Below are 25,898 nucleotides of genomic sequence, written 5' to 3'. Positions count from 1 at the left end.
ATGGAAAACTTATTAAATGTCGGGATAGCAGCAGTGATGGAATCCAAATCTCTTCCCCTCAGGAATGAGTCCAACTTTAACTGCTTTTCAGCTTCCACTTCTGTAAGCTCTGGCGAGGATCACAAACACTTCTTTGCTCCCATAAAATATTGTTTGTTTCGTTACTCCTTTAGTTGACTTCATTTGTACACACATACATTATGTAATGTGTTAATCACCACACACACACACACACACACACACACACACACACACACACACGTCCCAGCTTCAGCCCCTGGCATCTCCAGGGAGGACTGGGAATGGGGGAAATCAGGAGTAAACTTTTGTGGACAAGGACTGGGTTCTCTGATTGCACATTATGCTAGCCAAGGAACTGGGGGCAATGTTGCCGCTCAGGCCTGTGCAGAAGTCATGCTGTGTGCCTTGTATCCCTAATTCTAAGTGGATAAACTATATGCACATACTCAGAAGCACCTTTGTACGCATGCTCTTGAAGTCAGTCCTAGTCTTGAAAACAGATTCCAGGGTTGAACCACGGTGAGGTCTAGTATATGGAAATCCCTTGACCAGGGCAGCATGTTCTCTATGACTTGGAACAGGGTTTTTTTGTTATTGTTTTTGTTTTCTGCATACATGAAATGAATGTGTGCATGGAAATAAATGGCTTGTGTATGGCTTATCCCTGTTAACTGAGCAAAGAGACACCTTTTAAAGTGGCAATTCTCTTCTATTTAGCAGGGGGAGAGCAACTGGCCCTATCCAACCCAGCACAGCATCCCTCCAGTGGTTGTTGCTCGTCTTACGTTTCTTTTTAGAGTGTGAGCCCTTTGGCGACAAGGGACCATCTTGTTTATGTATTATTTATTTTTCTATATAAATTGCTTTGAGAACTTTGGTTGAAGAGAAGTATATAAATATTCATAGTTCTGTCTTTTCTCCCTCCTTGATTCATACAGACACACTTACAATTAATTCTGAATTCAAAACCCATTGCCAGGTGCTTTGCAATCTTTGTATGGCAGGTTTTACTAATGTTCTCATCTGTGATGAGAAACTGGATGTGACCTTTTTCCTACATGGAAATATGGCGGGGTGGTGGGTGGGATCATATGCAGGTCATCATGTATGACGCATGACATGAGAATCTGTGACACTGGCAATGCTTATTAGGCGACACAGCCAGATGTACTTCTCCACCTGCAATGATCAGCAGTCATTCTGGGGCTTGGGGCACGATTTCACTACCTCCAGGCTTCCTTACTTTAAGCAAGCCCTCATTCATCAAGGAATTGCATACTCCTCACCCCCTGGTCTCTATAAGGATCTCCCTTATTTTGGCAATGGCTCTCCAAGGATCACCACCCTGCCCGCAATATATCATCACAGAATCCCTTGCTCCTGAGAGGGAAAGGTCTAAGAGCAGCATGTAGCTTGAAGGAAAGTGGACAAACCCTCCAAGACCAGGACCAAAACGTATTGAAGAATATGATATATTTGCAAAATGTTTATTCAGATGAAGGTTTAAAAATTCAAATATAGTCAAATTAAAATATTCCTCCACACTCCACAGTATTGAGCTGATATATTAGGGCACTGAAGACCTAAAATAGGCTGAAATGTGTATCAGGGGCATAACTACCATTAGGCAAGGAGAGGCAGCTGCCTGGGGGCCCCCACGCCTCGTGGGGCCCCCTAGAGGCAAGTAACATGTGAAGTGAGTGTGTGTGTATCAGCGAGGGGCCCATTTTAAAATTTTGTCTCTGGGCCCACTCCAGCCTCGTTATGCCCCTGATATGTATAATGTAAAATTTACCATTTTGTACTTATTGTGCAAATTCAAGCTCTCATTTTATTTATTTAGTACATTTATATACCGTCCATTTGTTATAATTCAAGGTGATTTACAAACTCATCTGTGATTTCAATATTCATTGTATATAATTTTGGATATTTTTAAATAATCTGTGGAATTTGGAGGATGTTTTAGTTTGATTGTACTTACATGTGTTTATTATTTAATTCATTTAAAATACTTATATACCGCCTATAACATATGTCTCTGCATTGATTTAAACATTGATTTCAATGAACATTTTGTAAATACAGCATATTTTTGCACACATTTTGGTCCTGATCTTGGGGAATTTGTGAACTTTGTTTTGACCAGGCCCTTATCAGATTAGCTTTTTGGTATACCTTAAAAGGAAAGCGGGACACTGGATTAAGTTAGTGGCCTGTAAGAACATGGGGTGGGGGAGAAGGAAAGGTATCACACAGCCTAGAAACACGTCCTGTGGTGGAATAGGGTTGAGACAGGTGGTAAATTTTGAAGGCTGCAGAGCAGGGAACTCACAGGGTGGGGAGAAATTCATAGAGCTGAATTTTAAATATTGACTTAGAAGCCAAATCTTTGGCAGCAGGGCACTGGTATTTCATTTGGGACCACTGCTCATCTTTTTACCATCCATGGAGTTGCTTCAGAGGTATACCAACACCAGTACAATAGTCTGTGTCTTTTCATCAGGTGTTTGTCTGGATCGGTAAAGATGCTAATGAAATGGAACGCACCGAATCTGTTAAATCAGGTAAGGAACCAAATAATTTATTTAAGCTCGGATTATAATTGATGCCCAAAATGAAGGAGAAACTTTGAAGGGGTTGCCCAGAACTAGCTGTGCTGTACAGAGGAGAGAGTAGGTTAACTTGCTGGCTCTGGGCCTGTTCTCACATTACTTTTGTGGCACAGTGATCGCCTCTGTCCATGTGGGATGCCTTAATGTAGAGATCTTCACTATTGTTCAAGCAGGGGCCACTTTGGCTTAAAAAAAAAAAAAGTAGAAGAAGAATCCCTGAATGTGAGAGCCATTTCCGACTGTGCTGACTTCCACACAGTACTGTGCTTTTCTCAATGCTGGGAGGGCCCTTTAAGAATCTGGTAAGAGTTTTAGGAGAAAAGCGCTGGGAAGGGCTACACTTCCCAGCACTCTGTGCACGCCTTCCAAGATGGTGCAGGGGCTCAGGAGGGCTCTGTTTCCCTCAGAGGAACCCTCCTCTGGAGCTGGGCAGGGCACAGCACTGCATGATGGGGATGGTGGTCTCTGCATGGTGCCAGGGGGACTGTGCAGAGTATTCAGCTTTGGCTGAAGCTTCACACCAGCCTAATAAACAATTAATCAGGGGGCTGCACTTCGAGTTGATGGAGGCCACCACTGGCCCCTGGGCCTGACAAAGAAGAATGCTGTCTTAATGCATACGTGGTGGTGGTGTAATGCACCTAAAATGTTCTAGGCTATTATAATGCACCTAACTTATAATCCACCTAAATTATTCTAGAGATAGATAGATAGATAGATAGACAGACAGACAGACAGACAGACAGACGGACGGACCAGCCTGAAGTGTATAATCTAATCACATGGCCAGCTCTAGGTCTGATGGGGCCCTTGGACTTCCAGTAGGTCCCATCCTATATTGGTGGCCCCTCCACGTGAGTAGGACCTGTTGGGTTGATCAGGCAGTGGCATGTGGCAGTGGCAGAGCTCCTCTCAGCACCACTGCAGCTGGACCTGCCATTCCCCATAATGCCTCCAAACAGTGGCACCCTTCTCAGCACCAGTGTGGCTGGAGCTGCGATCCCCCAATATGGCAGTGTTCCACTAGATCACCAGGGGATCAAGACCAGCCAGACATGGATTTTAGTAATCAAGTGCACTGATTCAACATGTACAGTGTTTACTCGGATAGAAGATGACTCTGAATTTACAATGAACCCCCTTTAAAAATACAGGTTAAACGCAGCAGGGACATGACTTGACTAGCAAGCCAGAGGTTGCTGGTTCGAATCCCCGCTGATACCTATATTGGGCAGCAGTGATATAGGAAGGTGCTGAAAGGCATCATCTCATACTGCACAGGAGGAGGCAATGGTAAACCCCTCCTGTTTTCTACCAAAGACAACCACAGGGCTTTGTGATCACCAGGAGTCGACACCGACTCGATGGCACACTTTATACTGTATTTACCTGAAAGGAAGAAGACTATGAAATTTAAGATGACCCCTATCAAGGAACTTGGGGGAAAACTGGTCTTGAATTCAGGTAAATACAATAGACACACATGACAAGGCGTGCACTGGGACTGTAGCCCTCTCCACTGTGGTGAATGGAACAGAGAGCTTGGGCTCCAGGGCAGTGATTTACAACTGAGCTACAGCTAGGGGTTTCCTTTGACAGTAGATTAACACCTTGCATGTGATTGTGTTTTAGCCAAACGCTACATTGAGACCGATCCTTCTGGGCGAGATAAAGGGACTCCGCTTGTTATTGTGAATCAAGGGTATGAACCCCCAACATTCACAGGCTGGTTCTTGGGCTGGGATTACAACAAATGGAAAAACTGAACTGGCACAAGGATTTCAACCACAGAAGAATAGAAATTGGAGCACAACCATTCTCCGGCAGCTTTAAGCAAGTGCTTGAAAATCAGTTGTGATCTGTGTTCCAGTTGTGTGTTTATAATATAAAGCACAGAGAGGGAGAGAGAAACATTAGAAATTAGAGCTTGCGTTTTATAAGCATGTCTGTTGCTGGATGCTACTGAAAATAGCTCTTCCCCAAATGTAAGGATTGTTGTGAAGGGGTAAATCCTATGCCTCTGTGCAGTCTTCCTGGCTACCATTTAAAATCCCATCTCTCTCAAATACAGAGTTAGTCCAAGTTTGACAAAGACCAACAGAACTCCCACAATCTTAACGTTCTCTTTCACCTGCCGCTAGTTATGCTATTTTAGTGCTGGACTCTATTGTGAATAATGATGGGCAAACTCCACTCAACTCCATTTGGAATTAGATCAGTAATAATGAGCTTTCTCAGTGAGTGTTGACAAAAAGCTGGTCTTTCCCCAAGAGTTCTCTATCTCTACTGCCTCACAATGTTGGCAGTGTCTTTCTACGTTCTGCTTTGTTGTTGTTGAAAAGCACCTATATTTCAGTCACTTCCAGCTGCCTCTGAATTGATCTGTTTTTCATCCTACTTCTGGACACTAATCACAGCCTCCAATAGTGTCCACAGGCTATTTTTTAAGGCTTCAGGGAACTGTCACTGAGCTACTAAGAAAAGACATAGCTCAGGAGACTCCCAAGCCTTGAGAGCTGTGCAGTCCCTGAACTTGTCTGACCAAGATGGGGAAACTTTCCTGACCCGAATAAGCAGAAGCTTGAACAGAATCTGTTTATATACTCTCTGTAAACCCTAGCTTATGTGAAGAAGCTTGCCCAAGAGAGAAGCATTCTAACTTTTTCACCACTATTCAGAATGAAGCACTGTGCATCTGTTGCTGAAAGTACAGGTGCGTTCAGACATAACACAAACCTACTTGCATAGTCAGTAACCAACTTGTCTGTGACTGAACCCACGCCAAAGCAAGAATCTGGGGTTCACTCAAGGCCTCACACTGAGATGTGTAGCCAAGATTTGAAGTTGGTTTGCCAAACCAAGGGCTGCTTGCCCTGAAGTGTGTGTTATGTCTGAACCCACACTCTTCATAATCCTTTGGTCCATTCCAGGCAACCCACCCCCTTTGCCATCAGGACCAATGGCTGTGAGGCAGTGAAGTAGGGAAGGCTTGCCGGTCCAAGGCAGACTAGGTCAGCATCACGGGACTCACTGGGAGGTCCAGCCAGGGGATGTACCTCTGGCTCAACTCAGCTACTTCCAACAAACCAAGATATGTGATCATCCGCAGCACCAGCTTCAGGTTCTCCATATCTCAGGCTGGGGAATACCTCAGGTTCTTCGCCACGTGGGAAGCTGCCCTATGTATCTTTCCTATCTGTGCCAAAACCTGTGGTCTTTACGCACATTTCAACAAAGCCTAATTGCACCAAGCTACCACTTTGGGTGTTCCACTCTTTTCATTAGATCAGAGAGTTTGAAAGGACCATATTAAAGTCAGTGCCCTGTCAAAGGTGGCACCATCCACACTTGAGCAGACTCCTCAACCCACTCTCCAGATCAATCCGCATAATTGTAACATGGAAAAATGAAAAAAGTGCCTGCAAAATTAGGAACATAGGAAGCAGCCATATACTGAGTCAGACCATTGGTTCATCTAGCTCAGTATTGTCTACACAGACTGGCAGTGGCTTCTCCAAGGTTGAAGGCAGGAATCTCTCTCAGCCCTACCTTGGAGATGCTAGGGAGGAAACTTGGATCCTAGATGCTCTTCCCAGAGTGGCTCCATCCCCTAAGGAATATCTTACAGTGCTCACACTGCTAGTCTCCCATTCATATGCAACCAGGGCAGACCCTGCTTAGCTAAGGGGACAAGTCATGCTTGCTACCACAAGACCAGCTCTCCTCCAAAATGGTTATTTGTAGATTACCCAGACAATGTCATATCACATGCAAAGACATATCACATGGAAAGTGAGTAAATCTCTCAAGGGTCTCAAACTAGTCTTCTTTAAGCAGCAGTGAACAGCCATTGCTGAAACAAGCATGGTAGAGCTTGACTCACTTCCTCTCTGATTTCTCTCTACCCCAGCAAATAGCAATTACTAGGCAATTTGGGTGTCTATTTTGTTCTTGAGAATGTAGGAATTCGTTTCTAAAGTAGTGTGAAGCCACGGTATCAAGTGGCTTGGGGGAATGGATGGGCACAGACATTCCACATCCTTCAGTATGTCAACAGATATGCATTACTATTTGGATACAAGTCTGGATTTGTATCCAGGTGAATATCCACATTCTACATATATATGTGTGGTTCCTGGACCAGCAAGGAAACCAAATGTAGAAGCCTGCTGGACATGGCCAAATATGTGCTAATTTGAATTTTTATATATAATTTTTATTATTTGAGAGGGGGGTATAAATAATAAACATGACCCCACCACACACACACAAAATTGAAAATGGATCACAATGAATGTGAAGTACCCACAATGACTTAATGGATTTATTATTATTATTAATTAAAAATGTGAGTCACATTTGTAGATGGATGAACCTTATTCTGCTAATAATTAATAAATGCTTTTCAAATCTGAACATATTACAGTGTTGCATTTCTTCTTTTATCCTTTAATTAGTTTTGACATGATGACATTTCATAGGGGTTTCCCATTCATTTACTATAGAGATGATACTCTCCAGTATTTCACTTATTTGGCTGAAGAAAACATGCATAAAATCGGCTCACGATAATGAACAATACTATTTTGGTATACTATTTTTGTCACCAACTCGAAACAGTTCTCTCTTAAATTAGTACATAAGGATATTCCTGTGTTTCCATAGAGGGCCCCATATTTTGAAATGTGAATTTGTGCATCTTCTGTTCTCAATGAATTATGTAGTTGTCCCTCGCCAACAGCAAGGGTTCCATTCCTGGAAACCCTCGTGGTTGGCGAATCTGTGGTTGGCAAGGCATTAGATTACATTATAAACAGGGGTTAGGGGAATCGTGAATGCCGAAGTGCTTAAAATCCACAAAAAAGGTAAACATTCCCCCCGATCCACGGAAATGACCCCATGACCCTGGAAATGACTCCCCCAAACCCACAAAAATCACCCCAACCCCCCAGACTCCAGTAAATGACTCCCTTATCCTTAGATTAACCCCGCAACCCCAGAAATTGGCCAAAAAAAGATCAAAAATCTTTTAAAAATTGCACCAACAATGAATACTCAGGTCGCAGTTGGCGAGGGGGCAACAGTTTGCCAGTCGTGAATACTCAGATCTGCAATTGGCAAACCCATGGTTGGCGAGGGACAACTATATAGCTCTTTACTTTTTTGATTTCATGAAAGAAACACGGCAAAATATTTTAAGATATGAGATTACACACCAAAGAATCAGCAAAGGATTACACACCAAAGAATCTAAACAGTTCAAAAATTCCTTTAAAAAATTAACTGAGTGTCCCAGTATGTGTGTGTGGTGGTGGTGGGGGCACTGTAGGTGACACATGCCGGGTGACAGTTGTCACTGTCCAATGACTGACAAAATGAACAGAAGAAATGAAGGTGTGCAATGAATCCTCACAGAGATTCATTATGAGGCAAAGTTATTATACACCAAAGAATTCAAACACTTGAAAAATAGTGACTGCACATTTTGCTCCATAACTCCACTTCTACAAGGGCTAGAGCATAGTTGTTGTGGTTTTTATTTTTAATTAAAGCTGGGGATCTATGTTAGGGTTAGGATAGCAGAACTTTGAATCCTCATTATTTCCTATAATGGAGGAAATATACAAAATCAGTAAAAACTAAAAAAGAAATCATTACAAATCAACCAAGTTCCCCACTGCCTTGAAATTTGGGTGGATCCATGGGGACCCACCCACTGCCCAAATTTGGTGCCCCTAGGACCTTTATAAGACGGCCAGCGTGGTGGTGTGGCTAGAGTGCTGGACCAGGACCGGGGAGACCCGAGTTCAAATCCCCATTCAGCCATGATACCTGCTGGATGATTCTGGGCCAGTCACTTCTCTCTCAGCCTAACCTACTTCACAGGGTTGTTGTGAGGAGAAACTTAAGTATGCAGTGCACTGCTCTGGGCTCCTTGGAGGAAGAGCGGGATATAAAATGTAAAATAATAATAATAAGTGGTCTGAATTGATCCAAATCTGAATCAAATCAAATCCAAATCGAATCTGGGGTGATTTGGGGGGACAGACTCAGACACAAAACAGATCAGGGATGATTCGATTCGGCCACAAATTGAATTTTAAAAAATCCAATTGTGCACATCCCTACTAAGAAAGACAATTAAATAAATGTTTGTATCAAATTTTACCTGAAGACTGAAAGGAATATAAAGGTCCCCCCATCCCATACACACTCAAACATGGATTTAGAGATGGTTAAATCAAAGAAGGAAAAACAGCTTTACTTTAAAAACTGTTATTATGGAACAAAAGTCGGGGAAAGGATAACTTAAAATATAAGAAATATGGGATGCTTCAGAATATAGTTTTTTAAAACAGCAAGTGTCAATTCTAAGAATATTTTTAAAATAAGCAAAAAGATGTTTGACATCCTGATTAAATTTACTTGAGGAAGTACTATTGAAATTAAGAGGACAAGTTAGGCATGACTAACTTGTCATTTTGTAATTAAAAAATCAAGTTAGGCATGGCTAACTAGTCCTTTTAATTTCAGTGGAACTGCCTCAAGTACATTTAGTCAGGATGTCAGCCACTGACCTAATTCTAGAAAGTGACTAAATTTAGAAGTGTTGGTTTTTATCTTCTAATGCAAGCTGAATGTTCTAAGATCTGATGTTTCATGTACAAATTATAAAAGCATGTGGAATGCTATTTTTAATGATTTTTGTTTAGTGTTCTCAGTGATCCTTAGCAGGATGTGCACTGTCAAAAATGGAAGCAAACTGTTTTCCTTTGACACAAATGCACAAATAGGTGCACCAGTTCATGCAACTAAATATTCTTCATTTAAAATAAAATCTGAGCCAACAGTAGGTTTTTAATTGGCTAATTTATCTGGAGAGAGGGCAGTTAATTAAAAAGGCCCACAGTCATACTGTGTGGGAGGAGGCAATGGTAAACCCCTCCTGTTTTCTACCAAAGACAACCACAGGGCTCTGTGGTCGCCAGGAGTCAACACCGACGAGACGACAGAACAAGAAGTTGAGGTTGTACACATTAGGTAAAAGAACCATCGTTCAGCTTAGCTAGAGATTAAAGCACGCTCTCATTCTCTTGGAGAGGGCATATTTCCCACTACCAGTAGGGCAAGCAGGGGAAGGTGAATACAAAGGCAAAAGAAGTGCTAGCATTTTCATTGGCTTTCAGACCAAGACAGACCTGTCTAAACTATTCCCTATATGTTGATTCTAAGCAGGCCTTACTAGTCATCTGCTGCTTATATGATCAGAGTAGCTTCTGGACCAGTCTATGACACAAAGAGGTTGATCTCATGCGTAGCCTAACCCAGGCTAGGGCTGGGTCAGGTTGCGTGTAAGAACCTCCGGGATCGGGCCCGATGCTGCCTAGCCCCACTTTCAAACCTGACTGAGGTTAAAGGGACAAATGCTCCCTTAACCCAAGCTAACTGCTCTTTTGTTCACTGGGGTTATGTTTAGCCCAAGTGTACACAGAGATGGGGTGCCTAGAGCGCCCATCTCCTGGGGGAATCCCCTAATACATCACGTGTGTCGCACAGTGCATTCTGGGATTCATGGAGGCTGGGATGAGTCCCAGCCTCAGATCAATCCACCCTGCTCCACGCTGCACAGAGTAGGGCTGATCGTGTGGGAACACACTCCATGCTCCCACCAAGGAACCAATTGTCTCAGGGCATGGTAAGGTTTGGGAAGCCTTCCCCCGTCCGCCTGGCTGGTAGGTCATGTGAATGGCCCCATAGACTTATCAATCCCCCTGGAGTTACACAAACCAACAGGAAGACTAACAATATTAACACGGCTTGCTATTTGCAAGCATACTAAACCTGTGCTGCTGTGGAGGCAGCACAGCACCAGTAAGAACTTTTCTCCCTAGATCAGACAGCATGTGTTCCCCTTCGCCCGCTGGCCTGGCCTGGGACCATGGTGGGGACTAGGGTGTGAGCATGTTATGGCACACAGAAGAAACAAGCATGCAGCTGAATAAAGGTAAAGGTAAAGTTGTGCCCTTGAGTCGGTGTCGACTCCTGGCAACCACAGAGCCATGTGGGTTGGTTTTTTTTTTAATAGAATACAGGAGGGGTTTACCATTGCCTCCTCCCGTGTAGTGTGAGATGATGCCTTTCAGCACCTTCCTATATCACTGCTTTCTGATTGAAACATACTGGTGGGGATTTGAACCAGCAACCTCTTGCCTGCTAGGCAAGCCATTTCCCCACTGCACCATTAGGTGGCTACCACATGCTTAAAGTTGCATGTAGTTTTGACCCTGGGATTAGAACTGAATTTAAGAAGGATGTAGGCATTCCCCTGTTCCTGACAGTAATTCTTCATGTTTACTAAAATCCATGCCCTCAATAGGGGGATAATTGAAAGTTCTACATCATGCCCCTCTTCCCGATATTGTACACATATTTTATGGTCTAGAGAGAGAGTACTCATGGAAGTAATACATGGCTGCTTCAAGTCTGACTGCCTTTGACTTCCCTTCCCTCTCCTAGTTATTACAGCTAGGTTGATTGAAAGACCACATGAGATTCAAACTCTGAAGAATAGAATGTGGTGGCCATGAATTAACACTGTGGCCACCACACCTCATGTGGAAAGAGATACCCAGTGCTCACAGATCTCTTCAAGCCTTCTGGTTCTGTTGCTTTTTACGCTTGTCCCCAGATATGCAAAACACACACAGATTTGTGCATCTGCATCTCATTTCCTCATAATGGACTTGCACAGATTGTATGTTGGAGGTCAAAGCAAGAATGCTTATTACTATTTGCTCTAACATAAGAATAAATTGTCTGATTAACCATTTATTTATATAGTACAGTCAGCAAAATACAAAGCAAATGCACTGTGATAGGTCTGCCTCCCCTCACCATCAATAAGCAACAAATATTGTTCTCTGCATTTACTGAATCTGACATCAACAGTAGCTGATACTTAAGAATTGCTAACATCGGTTCCTTGTTGAAATGTCCTGGTAGTATTTATCTGCAGTCTATGTGTATTAATGTAATACTTCTCTGTCACCAAGGGAAACTATATACACTTTTCTAATCTGATGCTAAATACCGCTTTGCCACAATTTATCACATCCTGTAAGCATAATTCTCCTTAATGAATCACTTTATTAGAAAGTCTAAAATGTTGAAATTGCCTGGGTTCAACATTAATTACAGTGTTATGACAAAATATGATAAGCAAATATCATTAAATTGTACATCACGTGTATCATGAAAACAACACAAGCATTACTCAAGCTGATAAAATTCAATTAACATTGAATAACTCTTTGGATGAGAATGCTGAATGATATACTTTGACTTTAAAATGTGATTCATACAAGAAATGTGTGAGCCAGCTTGCTTCAAGCCGGGCTCAACACTGAGCCGGCCCAGTTCGGGCAGTTCGAATTCAAACTGGACTGGCTTCCCAAAGTGGAGAGCCAGTCTGAGTTCGAACTGGCCCGGCCTTTGGTTCAAAGAACCAGTTCGCGGGCCAACTCAGGTATACTTGTAAAGGGAGAGGCGGCGGGATGGTGGAGTGGGCTCCTCCAAGCCCCCTGCCGGCCTCCCGTATGACAGTCTGGGCCAGCTGCAGTCCCGTTCGGGCCTCTATGCATATAGAGGATTAGGATGATTAGGGATACCCTTTCCAAGTATACCCGAGCAGGCCTATGAACCTGCTTGGCCCACTTCAATGGCCGAACCAGGCCAGGCCTGAAGCCAAGCCAGCCAAACCACACACCCCTAACTCATACCTTCTCTTGCACGTAGAGAGGCCATTCTCACACGTTGCCTAATCCAGGCTAGGGAAGGCCAGCCCAGGTTAGACTGTGTGTGAAGACTAGCAAGACTGGGCCCGATCCTGGTAGGGCAGCACCACCTAGCCCTGCTTTGAAGCCCCACTTTTAAACCAGTTTTTAAACCTTAGCCAGGGTTAAGGACTTGAGTGAGCCCTTAATCCAGGCTCCGGGTGTTGTGTGTTCACTGGGACTATGTTCAGCCCCAGCGGACACAGAAACTGGCGCCTAGAGTGCCCATTTCCTGGGGGAATCCCCCAATGCATCGCACATCATCCTGGCCTCCGGAGCGCTGCACTGTGGCATGCAGCACGGATATTCTGGGAGCAACAGACCAGTGCTCATGGGCCGGGTGTATGTGTGTGTGAGCCTGCCCATCCAGTTATATGAATCATCTCAGATATTTTAAGTAATCTAAAGGTTTTCTGCCATTTTAAGCCACAATGGTCTGGTTCATGCAGTCATCAAATTCAGGGTAGGAGGCAGGCTAACCACATTTGCGTGACTGTGTGAACTCATAAATATCCCTTTATCCCCAGTTGCTCAAGGAAGGGTGACCCAGCTTTCCTACCGACTGCCCTGTTAACCTCCTGTTAGAAGAGAGGAGAGCTCTCCTACTTTGATTTTCTGGTTGGGTGAACTCACTCACCTCTGCTACCCAACCACCAGGACTCAGAAGGCCCTCCCTCACATGGAAATAATAGAGAGCTGTGGGTACGGGACTGCTATCCACACATGTGCCACTCTGTAAAGCACACTTTATGAACTTGTAGCTGGAACAGCTTTAACAGGGCTGGGTCCACTTCCTCCTCCTTCATGGCCAAGGAGAGGGCAGCTGCTGATGTCATGAGGCTTTTCCAATCTGCTGGCAGCACAGAGTATGCTGGAAAGGGATGCAAGGCCTCGGAGGACTTTCCATCCATGGAGGGGTTTGTAACTCCCAATTTCAACAATGGACACTACAAACCTAAGTCCAAACCTAGTCCCGATACTTATGGATCTTGACAGATCTGAAGTAGTCTCCAACTTCCACCTGAATCAGGACATTGTCCTGCGAACATTCTGCAGAGATCCCATGACCTCTTTAGAACACGCCATGTGCTCTCTGGATGTGCTCAGAGCGCTCCTATTCTATCTGGAGTGGACTAAGGACCTCAGGTCTTCCAACCGCCTCTTCATAGCCTACAAGGGTGCGGCCAAGGGCTCCTGCATTTCAAGACAAAGATTATCGAACTAGTTGGTCGAGCTCATCTTGTTCACATACAAGTTGCAAGGCAACACCCCTCCAGAAGCTATCAAGGCCCATTCCACTCGGGCATACGCTTAGTTGGTTGTACACCTCTCAGGGGTATCTTTTACGGACATCTGCAAAGCAGCTACATGGTCCAAAGAGTTACCCTTTATTAAGCACTATGCCATAGATGTGTGCTCTGCTGCCGATGCTAACTTCGGGAGAAGTGTTCTTAAACAGGTATTACAATAATCACTACTGTGCTCTCCTCCATTGGAAGCTTGCTAAACATCCATACTTATGGATCTCAGTCCAGATAAACAGGTTGCTCACCTGTAACTGATGATCTGGAAGAGATCTGTTGACATCCTTAAGAACCTCCCGAACCACCCATCTGCAGTAGTGCTCTGCTATGTACGTACTTGTTTGCAGACCGTTGCTCTTTCCATCAACATTGATAAACTCACCTTTGCACCTGGATGGTCATCCTCCACAGCGGTCATCCAAGAACTGAGGAGCATGGCATCCAGCCCACCTTTAAATAGCACGCTGTTGGCATGGGGGCGGGGCTTGAACATCTCAACAAGCTGTGGCATGGCTACCACATGGTCCCTGCACAGACACAGAATCCCCTGGCAAACAGCCATGGCGGACACACGATCAAATAAACAAGGTTAACGGAGCACTCATTTAGGGTGAGGGGCAGTTAGGCGGGCTAGCCACCAGAGAACCACCGGGCTCCCCTGATGGTTCTCACAATTACGCGAAACCGGGCTAAGGGAGCCCAGCTCGGTTTTGAGCAATCGTATGAATAGCTTCATTGTGTTTCCCAGGTTTGCTAACCCAGAAGTTCTTCTCATGCTAATGAGGTAGGAGCCCTCCAACTCATTCCCAAATGGTCATGTGAACTAGCCTAGTTACTTTTTGGCAGTAACTAGCCTAGTTACTTGTTTAAACCTGAGTTCTTATCTATCATTTCTCTGTATGGTAAATCTGAGGTGTGCACAAATCAAATTAGGTGCTTTGAGGTAAAATTGAATTTCAGAAACAACAAATTGATTCATCAAGAACATCTGCCTTGGCCAGTTGTCTCAATGAATCACCCTCAAATCACCCAAATCGATTCAGGTGATTCAAACACCATTTTGAGGGAGAGATGGTCTATCAATTTGGGGTGGTGGGTAGACCAGCCCTCTGCTTTGGACCTGATGCGTCAGCCTGCCTCAGAGGACTGGGGTTGGCGAGTAGACCAGCTCTCCCTGGAAAATCAGGAGAGCTGGTCTACGAATTGGGATCAGTGGGTAGAGCAGCCACATGTCTGCCCTCCTCATAGAACTGGTCTACTCAGTAGACCAGTCCTCTGAAGTGGGAAAATGCGCTAAGTCTGGAGTGGAGGCCTGGTTTACCCACCAACCCCAAGTGATAGACCAGCTCTCCCCAGAAAAAAAGCACAATTTTGAGGCCCATTTTCCCAGCAAAACAGGCCTCAAAATGGTGTTCAAGTTACCCAAATTGATTCAGGTGAAATCAGGGGTGATTCTCTTTGACCTCAAATTGGGCCCTCTATTTTGAGGGTGATCTGATTTGAGGTTGAATCTGGAATTGCCCCTGATTAGACTTGAATCAATTAAACCTCGAATTGCACACCCCTATTGTAAATGCAATGTGTCTGTAAATTGTGTGCATGCATTTTTAAAAAATCTCATCTAATCTAGTAATTCAGTGATTTCAGCTCTAGTGGGAGTGGGTGGGGTAGCTGGCTGGAGTTCTGATGCAGTAGTAAGCAGTAGGCACCGCTGATCCCCTAAGGGAAGCAGGCTTAGAGAATGGTATCCCACAGGCAGCTTTATCAGAGTTCCAAATGACCAGCCAACTGTTCAGCTCAGCAACAAAGGGGCAACAGTACCTTTTATATTATATATTATTATTATTATTATTATTATTTATTTATTATTTATTACATTTATATCCCGCTCTTTCTCCAAGGAGCCCAGAGCGGTGTACTACATACTTAAGTTTCTCTTTCACAACAACCCTGCGAAGTAGGCTAAGCTGAGAGAGACGTGACTGGCCCAGAATCACCCAGCTAGAATCATGGCTGAATGGGGATTTGAACTCGGGCCTCTCCAGTCCTAGTCCAGCACTCTAACTACTATGGAAACACCTATATTGGGCAGCAGTGATATAGGAAGATGCTGAAAGGCATCATCTCATACTGCACAGGAGGAGGTAATGGGAAACCCTCTCCTGTATTCTACCAAAGACAACCACAGGGCTCTGTGGGTGCCAGGAGTCAAAATCTACTTGACAGAACACTTTACCTTTAGGACTGGAGGTAAATCCAAGGATGAAGAAAACTTGAGAAGGTGATGTTCTGTCCTGTCATAGGAACATAGGAAGCTGCCATATACTGAGTCAGACCATTGGTTCATCTAGCTCAGTATTGTCTACACAGACTGGCAGTAGCTTCTCCAAGGTTGCAGGCAGACAGGAATCTCTCTCAGTCCTATCTTGGAGATGCCTGGGAGGGAATTTTTAACCTTTTGCATGCAAGTATGCAGATGTTCTACTCCATCCCCTAAGGGGAATATCTCACAATTGTCGTACACCATAGTCTCCCATTCAGATGCAACCAGGGTGGACCCTACTTAACAAAAGGGACAATTCCAGGTGGCAGGGGTTAGAAAAGGTACTGTAGGTACTTTGGTACCCATTCAGTTGATGACCCCAAACAACAGGGCACTATTGTTTCCTGTATGGATAATCAAAAGAAGTTCATCAGGCTGATTGCATTTTGAAGTATTCTGAATAGAGGGAGGCCCTTGTGGACTTGAATGCATTTAGGGGATTAACATTTTATTTTGTCCCATGGGAACTCACAGCAATGGGGAGCCTCCCTTTCCTAGGTGGATTTTGCACTGGTTAAACTTCTACTCCTATTGTGAGATTAGATTTCTCAGTTGTTAAACGCCAAGTCTCACTGTTGGCCCTGCTCCTATGGCAAGCCTTTGTTTCCTGCAGTGACCAAGAGAAGAGGAAAAAGACCGGCGATGGGGGGAAGCAGGCTGTCTGCTAACACTAGTTATAAATGCAACAGATAAACTTATTGTAATTATATCTATAGATTCGATTTTGCAACGTAAGAAAAGCATTGGAGCTTGGAATGATAAATCATGCTTATCCAGTCAGCATTTTCAGTCTGGCCTCTGAAGTCATTGGAATTTTTCCATAAACGACAAAGATGGCAGTATCTGGTCTAAGATCTTTCAGTGGCTGGGAAACACTGATTCGGTTTGAAGGAAAGTGGCAGGAAAAGGCTGCTCCTCAGAATGCTTATGTTGTTCTAATTAGGGATGTGCAAAACGTTTCGGATACAAAAAGTTTTGTACCCAAAACAGCCTATTTCGGGTGTTTTGTAGACAAAACAAAACACCCATTTTCCAGATCCAAAAGTTTTGTATACAAAACAAAACGCCCCTACAAAACGTTTTGTTGTTTCGGACCTCCATTTTGTGGTGATCTCTGAGTCAGTCTCCATTTTGTGTTTGACATCTCTTTGAATTTCCCACCCTTCCAGCCTTCTGATTAGTGACCTAAATCATGGGCTGACCTGCTGACAATTCCCTCCTAGTTCCCCATTGGCTCTTTTGCTTCTTCCCACTCTTTACTTGACCCCACATTGGACAGGGGGAGGGTTGCTAACCCATGGGGTGCTGGGTTCTGCTGTTTCTGTGGTGTTCTGAGTGTAGATTCTCTGGTAGCATATGAGAGTGGATTCTTGTTTTTCACTGAAAATCTCATATGCTACCAGAGAATCTACAATGAACACCTCGGAAACAACAAAACCCAGTACCCCACAGGCTTGTGGGTATGGGGGTGGTTAGCACCCTATGTGCACTACACAACCCCTCGCCCCCCCAAGTGGAATTATGGGGCTGCTGAAACCTCAATTATTCCCTGTGGGAGAAATCTTAAAGACACGTAAACTTCAACAAACCACAAAAGATCAGCCCTTTGCCCAATTCCTTTGAAATAATTCTGGAAGTTTCCTTGCCCCCATTGGGCACTACCACCCACCACACTATGCTCTGGGTCATCCCTTTGCTCTTGATTTGAAGTGTTACATTTGCTGGAATCCCCATTATTCCCTATGGGAAAATTCTTAAAGATGTGTAAACTTTAAAAAAAATCACAAAAAATTTCAGCCCTTTGCCTAATTCCTTTGACATTTGCGTGGTAGCTTCCACCCATTGGACACTACCACCACCACCCACTCTTTTTGCCCTGGGACCCTTTTTAAAAATCCAAATCGATTCGGATTCGGATTTGGAAAATTTGGCTACAAAACAAAACAGGGCTGATTCGGATTCAGAAAATTTGGGTACAAAACAAAACGGGGATGTTTCGATTCGGATACAAATCGAAACAAGAAAATTCCAAAATGCACACCCCTAGTTCTAAGACTTTTCCATCCTCCACTTCCTTTTTATGTGCCCTTCCCTCTCCCCAATTTCCAGAGACAACCTTAGATAGGAACTCTTGAGGACAAGACCTGGTTATATGACTGTATAATTCCTAGTTGAAGCAGTAAATAACCATCTCCAAAATAATTGAGGTAACCCAATACTGCAAGTAGTCTCTACTGAGCCAACTGACAAGTTTTCTTTGGCTTTAGAAGCCAAGCTAAACATTTAGAAGCCAGACTGCTCTCTGCTCCATGAGAGGCCAGACTTGCCCCAGAAATACCCTCCATGGGGTCCCATTTATCACCTTCTGCTCATATCCATCTGTTGCCTGGCTCAGTTGCCACACTTAAATTTCCAGGCACCATAGCATGCTGGCATCTGGGAAGTGTTGTAAAAGGTAAAGTGTGCCATCAAGTCAATTTTGAGTCCTGGTGCCCACAGAGCCCTGTGGTTTTCTTTTGGTAGAATACAGGAGGGGTTTACCATTGCCTCCTCCTGCGCAGTATGAGATGATGCCTTTCAGCATCTACTTATATTGCTGCTGCCCGATATAGTACCAGTGAGGATTTGAACCGGCAACCTTCTGCTTGTTAGTCCAGCATTTCCCCTCTGTGCCAGGAAGTGTTGAGTCCTGCCATAATAATGATTTTTAACACCACTTTTGTAAAAGACTAATATACAATGGATAGTGATATACCTATGCAAACCATCCACGTTGGGAGGGCAGTCTAACCTAAAACTAAGGCCTAGGGAACCACAGCACAGCCATCTTAATATGAAGTCATAACTCTCTATGCCTCTTCCACACTGGAAACTAAGGGGTTAATTCCCCCAGCCCTCTCTGCCCAGGGAGGTAGCCTTTACCTCTTAAGGAGTAAATCTGCTGCAGCTGTTGAGAGAAACATAGACAAAGGGCCCATATAACTTGCTGACAAGGGCCCATATAACTCGCTAACACCTCTAGGAAGATAAGGGAAGGGGCAGGGGAAATAGAATAGGCTATAAAGGGCGGATGTTGGGAAACTGATACAAGTTAAGGGATGGTCAGTTGTTTCATTCTGATGTAAACAAAGGTGGATCTGCACTGACTTTGACTTTGCATTCCTTCTAAGACTTTTGTTACACCATGATAGATGACTAAGCTACCCTCTGTGTATAAATACTTACCTGTAACTGGGGGTCTTCGCTCTCGATTTGGGTGAACCCCAAAAGCCTTACTTGCTAGCAGTAAAATCCCATAAGCTTTTCCCTCTGTGTGTGTATATTTTTTGGCGTCGTGTACCACCCAGACAAGAACTGGCCTTCACGGTTATATCAATATAAAGAATAGCCAAAGCTGGAGAAGCTATTACGAACAACGAACATTAAATGAAGATAATTAGATAGGCTGATAAAAACTAGTAACATATGACATCCTTGAGACAGCAGGATTTCTGAGCTACTTAAGAAGCTCCCCCGTCTTCATGGGTATCCTTCTTCATTCATTTTTCCTTTCCCATCACAGGGTGCAAATGCAGGCCTAATACCTTACTTATGCCAAGTATCTTTAGAAGTCTGTGCAATGCAGTGAAGAGCATGTGAATTGGAACACAGAACAACAAATTCCTGTAAAGACAAGAAGCTTAATAGGTAGTTCTGGGCAAGTCATATTGTGACCACAAGGTTGTTGAATACCCAAATAAATGAGAGTATGGTATTAAAAGAGACATGAGCCCTGTTCAGACATTATGTATGAGCATTATATATGGACACTCAGCATTCCAGATCATGGGGAGCAGAGGCGCTCTTATTCCTGGTCTTCCGGGCAGAGGTCCAGGGCCTCCACACCCACTGCTTCAGGCAGCTGAGTGTGACTGTGACTTGTACTGGGTGGCTGAGCATGACCTCTTATTTGTTAGATTTTATATCCCGCTCTTCCTCTGAGGAGCCCAGAGCGGTGTACTACATACTTCAGTTTCTCCTCACAACAACTCTGTGAAGTAGGTTAGGCTGAGAGAGAAGTGACTGGCCCAGAGTCACCCAGCAAGGCTGCTGAATGGGGATTTGAACTTGGGTCTCCCCGGACCTTGTCCAGCACTCTAACCACTACACCACGCTGGCTCTGCTTTAGAGAGAGCGGGGAGTGGGGAAAGAAATATGTGGGATGGGTTAAGTTGCAAGTTGAAATGTTTCTGCCAATGCCTAGTTGCATAAACATCCCTGGTTTATATTCTTACATTCTTGCAAGTTCAATTGCTGTTTGTGCCAAGAACTCATGTGTTAAAATAGTGTGTCACGGTGTGTGTGTGTAGGGAAATGATGCTTAAATCGCCATGGGGGTAGGGTCCCTCCAAAGGCCTTTAGGTCCAGAGTGCAAAATTACCTAGGTGCATCTCTGATGGGGAGAAACAACTCAGTGACAGTGTTTGCAAGCGCAGACAAACTGTACTCAGGGAGACCAAGGGGTTGTGCCTATGGAACATGCTGGCATTGATTTAACTGGTGTGCCCATGTTAGCCCTGTGCATGAATCCATAATGCCCAAACGGGGCATGAGAAGTTGAGAGTGAAGCCCTGAATTCCTGCATCTGAACCTTGGGATACATACAAGTGGTATCTTTTGCTGTAAACAGCAAGAATTCCTATAAACAGCGTATTGAATCAGATTTTTACATTAACAGTAAATAGGGTCTCATATTTCAGAAATTGTTCCCAATATTTAGAACAAAAGTGGCCCGTCTTTTAAGGCAACTATACCACAGGTTAAGTTCAAAGTCCCAGTGTTCATAGCATGCATACACATACCTATTGCAACCCCTATGAGCCAAGGAAGTGTTGCTCTCTCATTTACACAGCTGGGGAGCAGGACGCCATACAGAATTAGTCCCCAGTCATGGTCTGAGTGTACAATGCAACCATCTTGCTGAAGCGAAACAGGTCTTAGTCTGGCCAATGCCAGGATACTGAGTTCTATGGTGGAAGAAAGATGGGGATATACATTTTAAAAACACCTCTCAAATAAGCATCAAAGACCCTTTAATTGCTTAAGCTTTCAGCCATTTAGGTCACTTCTGTGAGGAATGAATATTCAATAGAAACAAATATTGTAGTGGAGACAGAGCAAGACAAACGCAGGCAAGTAGGCTAAATGGAATCTTCTTCTGTTTGGAAAGACTGTTCAAAAGCTGAAATTTAGGCTGCAATGCAATGGACGGTGACCCAAGTGCGATTTTCTAGAGTTAGCATTGCCACTCTTTTCTCGCTGGATTCACGTGCTTTCTACAGCGAACAGGCAGAAATTCAACCGGTGCGTCTTTACTCGGCACGAGAAACTTCCCCGGTTAAATGCTGGGGAAGGATGACCACCTCAAATGACCGACTGGCAATGACCATCGCCTCGGTCAGCTGTGTCTGCTTCAAGAAGCAGTCCTGAACCGGGAAGATGACAACCACTAAAGCGCAAGAGGGCGACAAGAGATGAAAAAGAACCTGGATGAGTTGCGCGGCAGGCACTAGGACCACGGAGCGCAGCTGCTATGCTAAAAGGGCAGGCTGCCGCGCTAAAAGAGGCGTGGCCAAGGCGTCGGTTTCGGCGGGATTGGCCACGCGGCAAGCAGCCTGACGGCTCGCGTGACTTGGGACGTTGGTCGAAGGGCTCGGCCGAGAGAAGGCTGAGCATGCGGCAAGCGCATGGGCCGCTTGTGGGAGGCGTGGCTATTCGGGCAGGACGCGTCGTCTCACAAGTCCCGAGGGGCGGGACTTGTGTGTGCGCGGCTTTCATTGGTCGTTAAAGAACCGGCTGGAGTTGGTTCCGCGCCGGCGTGCGAGACGGAGTGTGCTCGTGGGCGTCATTTGAACAGCGTTGCTAGGAGACGCGTGCGCGCGGGGGGCCAATGGGGAGGCGCTGGCGCTTCAGTGATTGTGACATTCCACACCCGTGCGCCAAGCGCGAGAGCCGACGGCTGGTGCGTTACGACTCCAGCCGGCTTCCCCCAGTTGGCGAGGTAGAGCGAACACGGTGAGTTTTCCCCTCTCTCCCTCCCATCGGTTCGTGAAGGACGCGTTCCCAGACGCCGTCCTTAACGGTGGCTACAGGTGGGAGGGGCGGCGTGTTGATAGAGCTGAGGAAAAGAGGCGATCGTCGCTCTGTGCCCTGAGATTCTTCGGCAGAGACAGACGTAGGTTTTGTGTCCTGTCAGAAAAGGGGTGGGGAACCCAGGAAAAAAACGGGGGATTTTTTTCTCTCAAATGTAGCGAGTGTCTCCCCATGCGGGGAAGCGACTCCCTTCTCCTCCGCCAGGGGCTTAAAGGGGCCGGGCGCTGCAGTAGGTTCAGTTGCCAGCCGCTATGAATGGCGGCTTTGGGCAGAGGCGGAGCAGCCTCGAACTGGCCACAGGGAGGCGAGATTCGCTTCTTCCCGCCTTCCCGCAGCTTCATAGTAGCCAATGCGGTGGGGGAACCGAGCAGCTCACGCCTGGAGGGACAGGCTCCCGGACCAATAAAGGCAGAGGGAAGGCTTGGAGCCAATTTCTCTTTCTCCGCCTTGCGCCTTCCCACCGCAGCTGCCGCCGCCCAATCAGAGGCGCTAGCTGCGAGGGGGCGGGAAGAGCGCGGGGTTAGGCGGAGAGGGTGGAGGCGCGGCCGGGCCAGAGTCGCTAGCGCGTCCTTGCTGCATCGTAGTGGAGGAGCGGGCCGAGGTGGTGGGGAAGCGGAGAGGCTGCGCCAAGAGGGCTCCGGGTGCCCTTCAGCAGGGCTTCCCCTTCGCCTACTGCTTCTTTGCTCCACCGTCCCCTGGCTCTGAGCTTGTGCTTGTCTGGTTGTCAGGAAGGGAGCGTGACCAGGAGCCTGAGACCCGCAACAGGAGCGGCGGCGGGCGACTGGTGCCCCCTGCTCGCCTCCAGCCCCTCCCCTGCGATGGGGAATGGGCTGTCGGAGCAGACGCCGATCCTGTCGAGCCTGCCTGCCTTCCAGTGCTTCCACATCGTGATCCTGGGGCTGGATTGCGCCGGCAAGACCACCGTGCTCTACCGGCTGCAGTTCAACGAGTTCGTCAACACCGTCCCCACCAAAGGCTTCAACACCGAGAAGATCAAAGTGACGCTGGGTAACCACAAGACCGTCACTTTCCACTTCTGGGACGTCGGGGGCCAGGAGAAGCTGCGGCCCCTCTGGAAGTCCTACACCCGCTGCACGGACGGCATCGTCTTCGTGGTGGATTCCGTGGACATCGAAAGGATGGAGGAAGCCAAAACGGAACTGCACAAAATCACGCGGATCTCGGAGAACCAAGGAGTGCCTGTGCTTATCGTGGCCAACAAGCAGGACTTGAGACATTCGTTGTCGCTGTCGGATATGGAAAAGATGTTGGCCACCAGCGAGCTGAGCTCTTCCACTCCCTGGCACCTGCAGCCCACCTGTGCTATCATAGGAGATGGGCTCAAAGAGGGACTTGAGAAACTGCATGATATGATAATTAAGCGAAGGAAAATGCTGAGGCAGCAAAAAAAGAAGAGATGAGCTGCTATGGCCATAAGGGTAGCAACACCTGGCATTTGACTCAAAACAGTTTCCAGCTCCTGGCCTGCTTGTTTGGATCCTGTACAGCCTAATTAACAAACACTCATCCTGGTGGGAAGCTTTGCAGACACAGACTCTTTCCATGGTTTCCCCACAAGTCCTTTGGCACTACTTCTGGTGTCTTTTTAAAAAAATAAACAAAACAAAAAAACTCCCTTGTTGCATAGTACAAAATGATCAGGAAACAGATGGGCGGGTAAATGTGACCTGGATATCTAAATAGCCAAATAAAACAATGAAGAGTGTTCTGCTTGGTGGTGTAGTCATATGTTTGAGAGTGCCTTTGCAAGAAAACTGCAGTTAAGGCATTCAGTGTTTTTCAACTACTGCTTGTATAAGTGGTGTGTTTAGATGAAGATATACAGCTTTAAAATAGTATCCTTTAACATATATGGAGCTAGTAAACCATTATTTAAGGAGGCTGTGAATGTGGAGGGTTTTTTAATGAAAGGTTGGCTGTATGATGTGCTTCTAACTGGTTCTCATGAAACATCACTGAGCTCAGGTGACATGGAAGACAAATACTGTTCATGTTATCTGAAGCTTGATAGAGGAAAAGGTTCAGAATATGTAAGAGCATGGATGAGTTTCCTGATAATGTAGCATGTCTTGGTGTGTAGAGGTTTTTTTAGAAATAGCTGTGCATCATTATACAGTGCTAATCAGGTTTGGACCATACTTGTTTGTCCTAGGGAGACATGTCCTAAAAAGTTTGCTCTCCAAGAAAACCCTGAACAATTAGAGACTAAAATTACTACCGTAAGGGACTTGGGTTTCAGGATTCTTACAGTGCAATATTACCTTTAAATGAATTTGACGGCAATAAAATTTGATCAAAACTAAATGTAGACACAGCAGAACAAATGCATGTTCTATGTGCCCAGTGCTGTTAAAAGATGTGCTGCCAGATGTCTTACTGTTCTTGCAGTACTCTTAGAATGTATTGAAGCTTTATACACTTGAAACATTTTGACACTGTGGAAAAACAAGAGGTTAAAGATAGCCTGTGTCTGCTCTAATTATGCTTTAAGCTTTCCTTGTTTACAGTCATGGAAACAGTGTTAACTGGGTGGAACAGCATATGATGGGTAGAGAGGCTTTTTTCTTACTGGTACAGTTTTTTTAAAAGAATTCTTTAGACAATTTGGGTAGCAGGTTAAAGGGCTAAAAAGTAAAGCCTGTGTTACTCTACTGGTGCTGTGAAATGTTACTAGAATAATTCCACTGTAAAATGAGAGAGAATGGCTTAAAAGGAACAACAAGGCTTCTCCTCCTCTTGACACAGCAAAGTTAATGTGTTCTTTTGCTTGCTTGTGAGATATGGGGAGGAACAAAAGTCCTGGATGTCAGTAAACATAACTTATGGATACTTTGTATAAAATCAAATTTTATAGCCAGAAACTGCTTGGAAGGTAACTAGAAATGCACTTTAGTGTTTTCCAATGCTGAAAGTGACAGCCTTTTTTTAAAGAAAAAAAAATGAAATCCTGGTCCTTTTTGAAAGAATTGAAGTAGCTTCCAATGGAGCTTTTATATGTTGGTTATGTGTACCTGCACTAGTGACATTTGAAAGTCACTTAATGTCTATATTTATAGAAACATGGATAACTTCTTAAACCTCAATAGATCCAACTCCAAATGAGTCATCAGAGACAGAAGTTGACAGAACACTTTACTATGTGCAGATCTTGCTTTTTATCAGAACTGTCTGCATGAAACTGAACTCTTATTCATGTGAGATTTGTAAATGTGACAATGTTAAAAATCACAGGTATCTCATTAAAGACTTTAATGGCAATTTGTATTATGTTCTATATGTTCATAACAATCTGCTTAGCAAAACAGCCATGTGTGTTTACCTTTTTGTGATATGATGGCCGTTAATTTTTCTTTGGTATAAATACCTCTCAAGTTGCAGAATGTTTCATCCACTACTGTCAAATGCTTGCCAGACTTAAAATATCTTGATGGCTGCAGTTCAGTGACATTTCTTGTTACCACTCTTGCAGTCTAAGGCCCAGTCTACACATACATATTGTGAAGGAAACTTCCACCAGTGGTAGTCCTTTTACTGGCAGCATAAACATTTCAAGAACAATAAATAAGGCTACAATCTTATGCACATCAATTTGTCAGTGAGTATCCTTGAACCTGGTGGGACTTAATTCTGAGAAGTAATGCCTAGAACT

At 44.9% G+C, this 25,898-nt stretch overlaps 2 protein-coding genes across 4 annotated transcripts in view; both read left to right on the top strand.

Moving 5' to 3' along the window:
* Positions 1-19,743, top strand: part of SCIN (scinderin) — a 106,994-nt gene extending 87,251 nt beyond the window's left edge. For 2 of the 3 annotated variants that reach the window (XM_053262125.1, XM_053262127.1), the window contains 2 exons: positions 2,528-2,588; positions 4,269-7,052. In XM_053262125.1, the coding sequence (XP_053118100.1) occupies positions 2,528-2,588; positions 4,269-4,402 (195 nt within the window). In that variant the 3' untranslated portion in view covers positions 4,403-7,052. Of the gene's footprint in view, positions 1-2,527; positions 2,589-4,268; positions 7,053-19,658 lie in introns of those variants that run through there. The other variant, XM_053262126.1, reaches the window with a different exon arrangement.
* A 2,254-nt stretch (positions 19,744-21,997) lies between these two features.
* Positions 21,998-25,507, top strand: ARL4A (ADP ribosylation factor like GTPase 4A). Its single transcript, XM_053262128.1, has 2 exons — positions 21,998-22,150; positions 22,957-25,507. The coding sequence occupies exon 2, from the start codon at positions 23,047-23,049 to the stop codon at positions 23,647-23,649; it is 603 nt and encodes a 200-aa protein (XP_053118103.1). The 5' UTR covers positions 21,998-22,150; positions 22,957-23,046; the 3' UTR covers positions 23,650-25,507.
* The last annotated feature ends 391 nt before the right edge of the window (positions 25,508-25,898 follow it).

This window comes from Hemicordylus capensis, chromosome 6 (assembly GCF_027244095.1).
Source record: "Hemicordylus capensis ecotype Gifberg chromosome 6, rHemCap1.1.pri, whole genome shotgun sequence".
Lineage (NCBI taxonomy): Eukaryota > Metazoa > Chordata > Lepidosauria > Squamata > Cordylidae > Hemicordylus > Hemicordylus capensis.
This window is presented reverse-complemented; position numbering and strand designations above follow the sequence as displayed.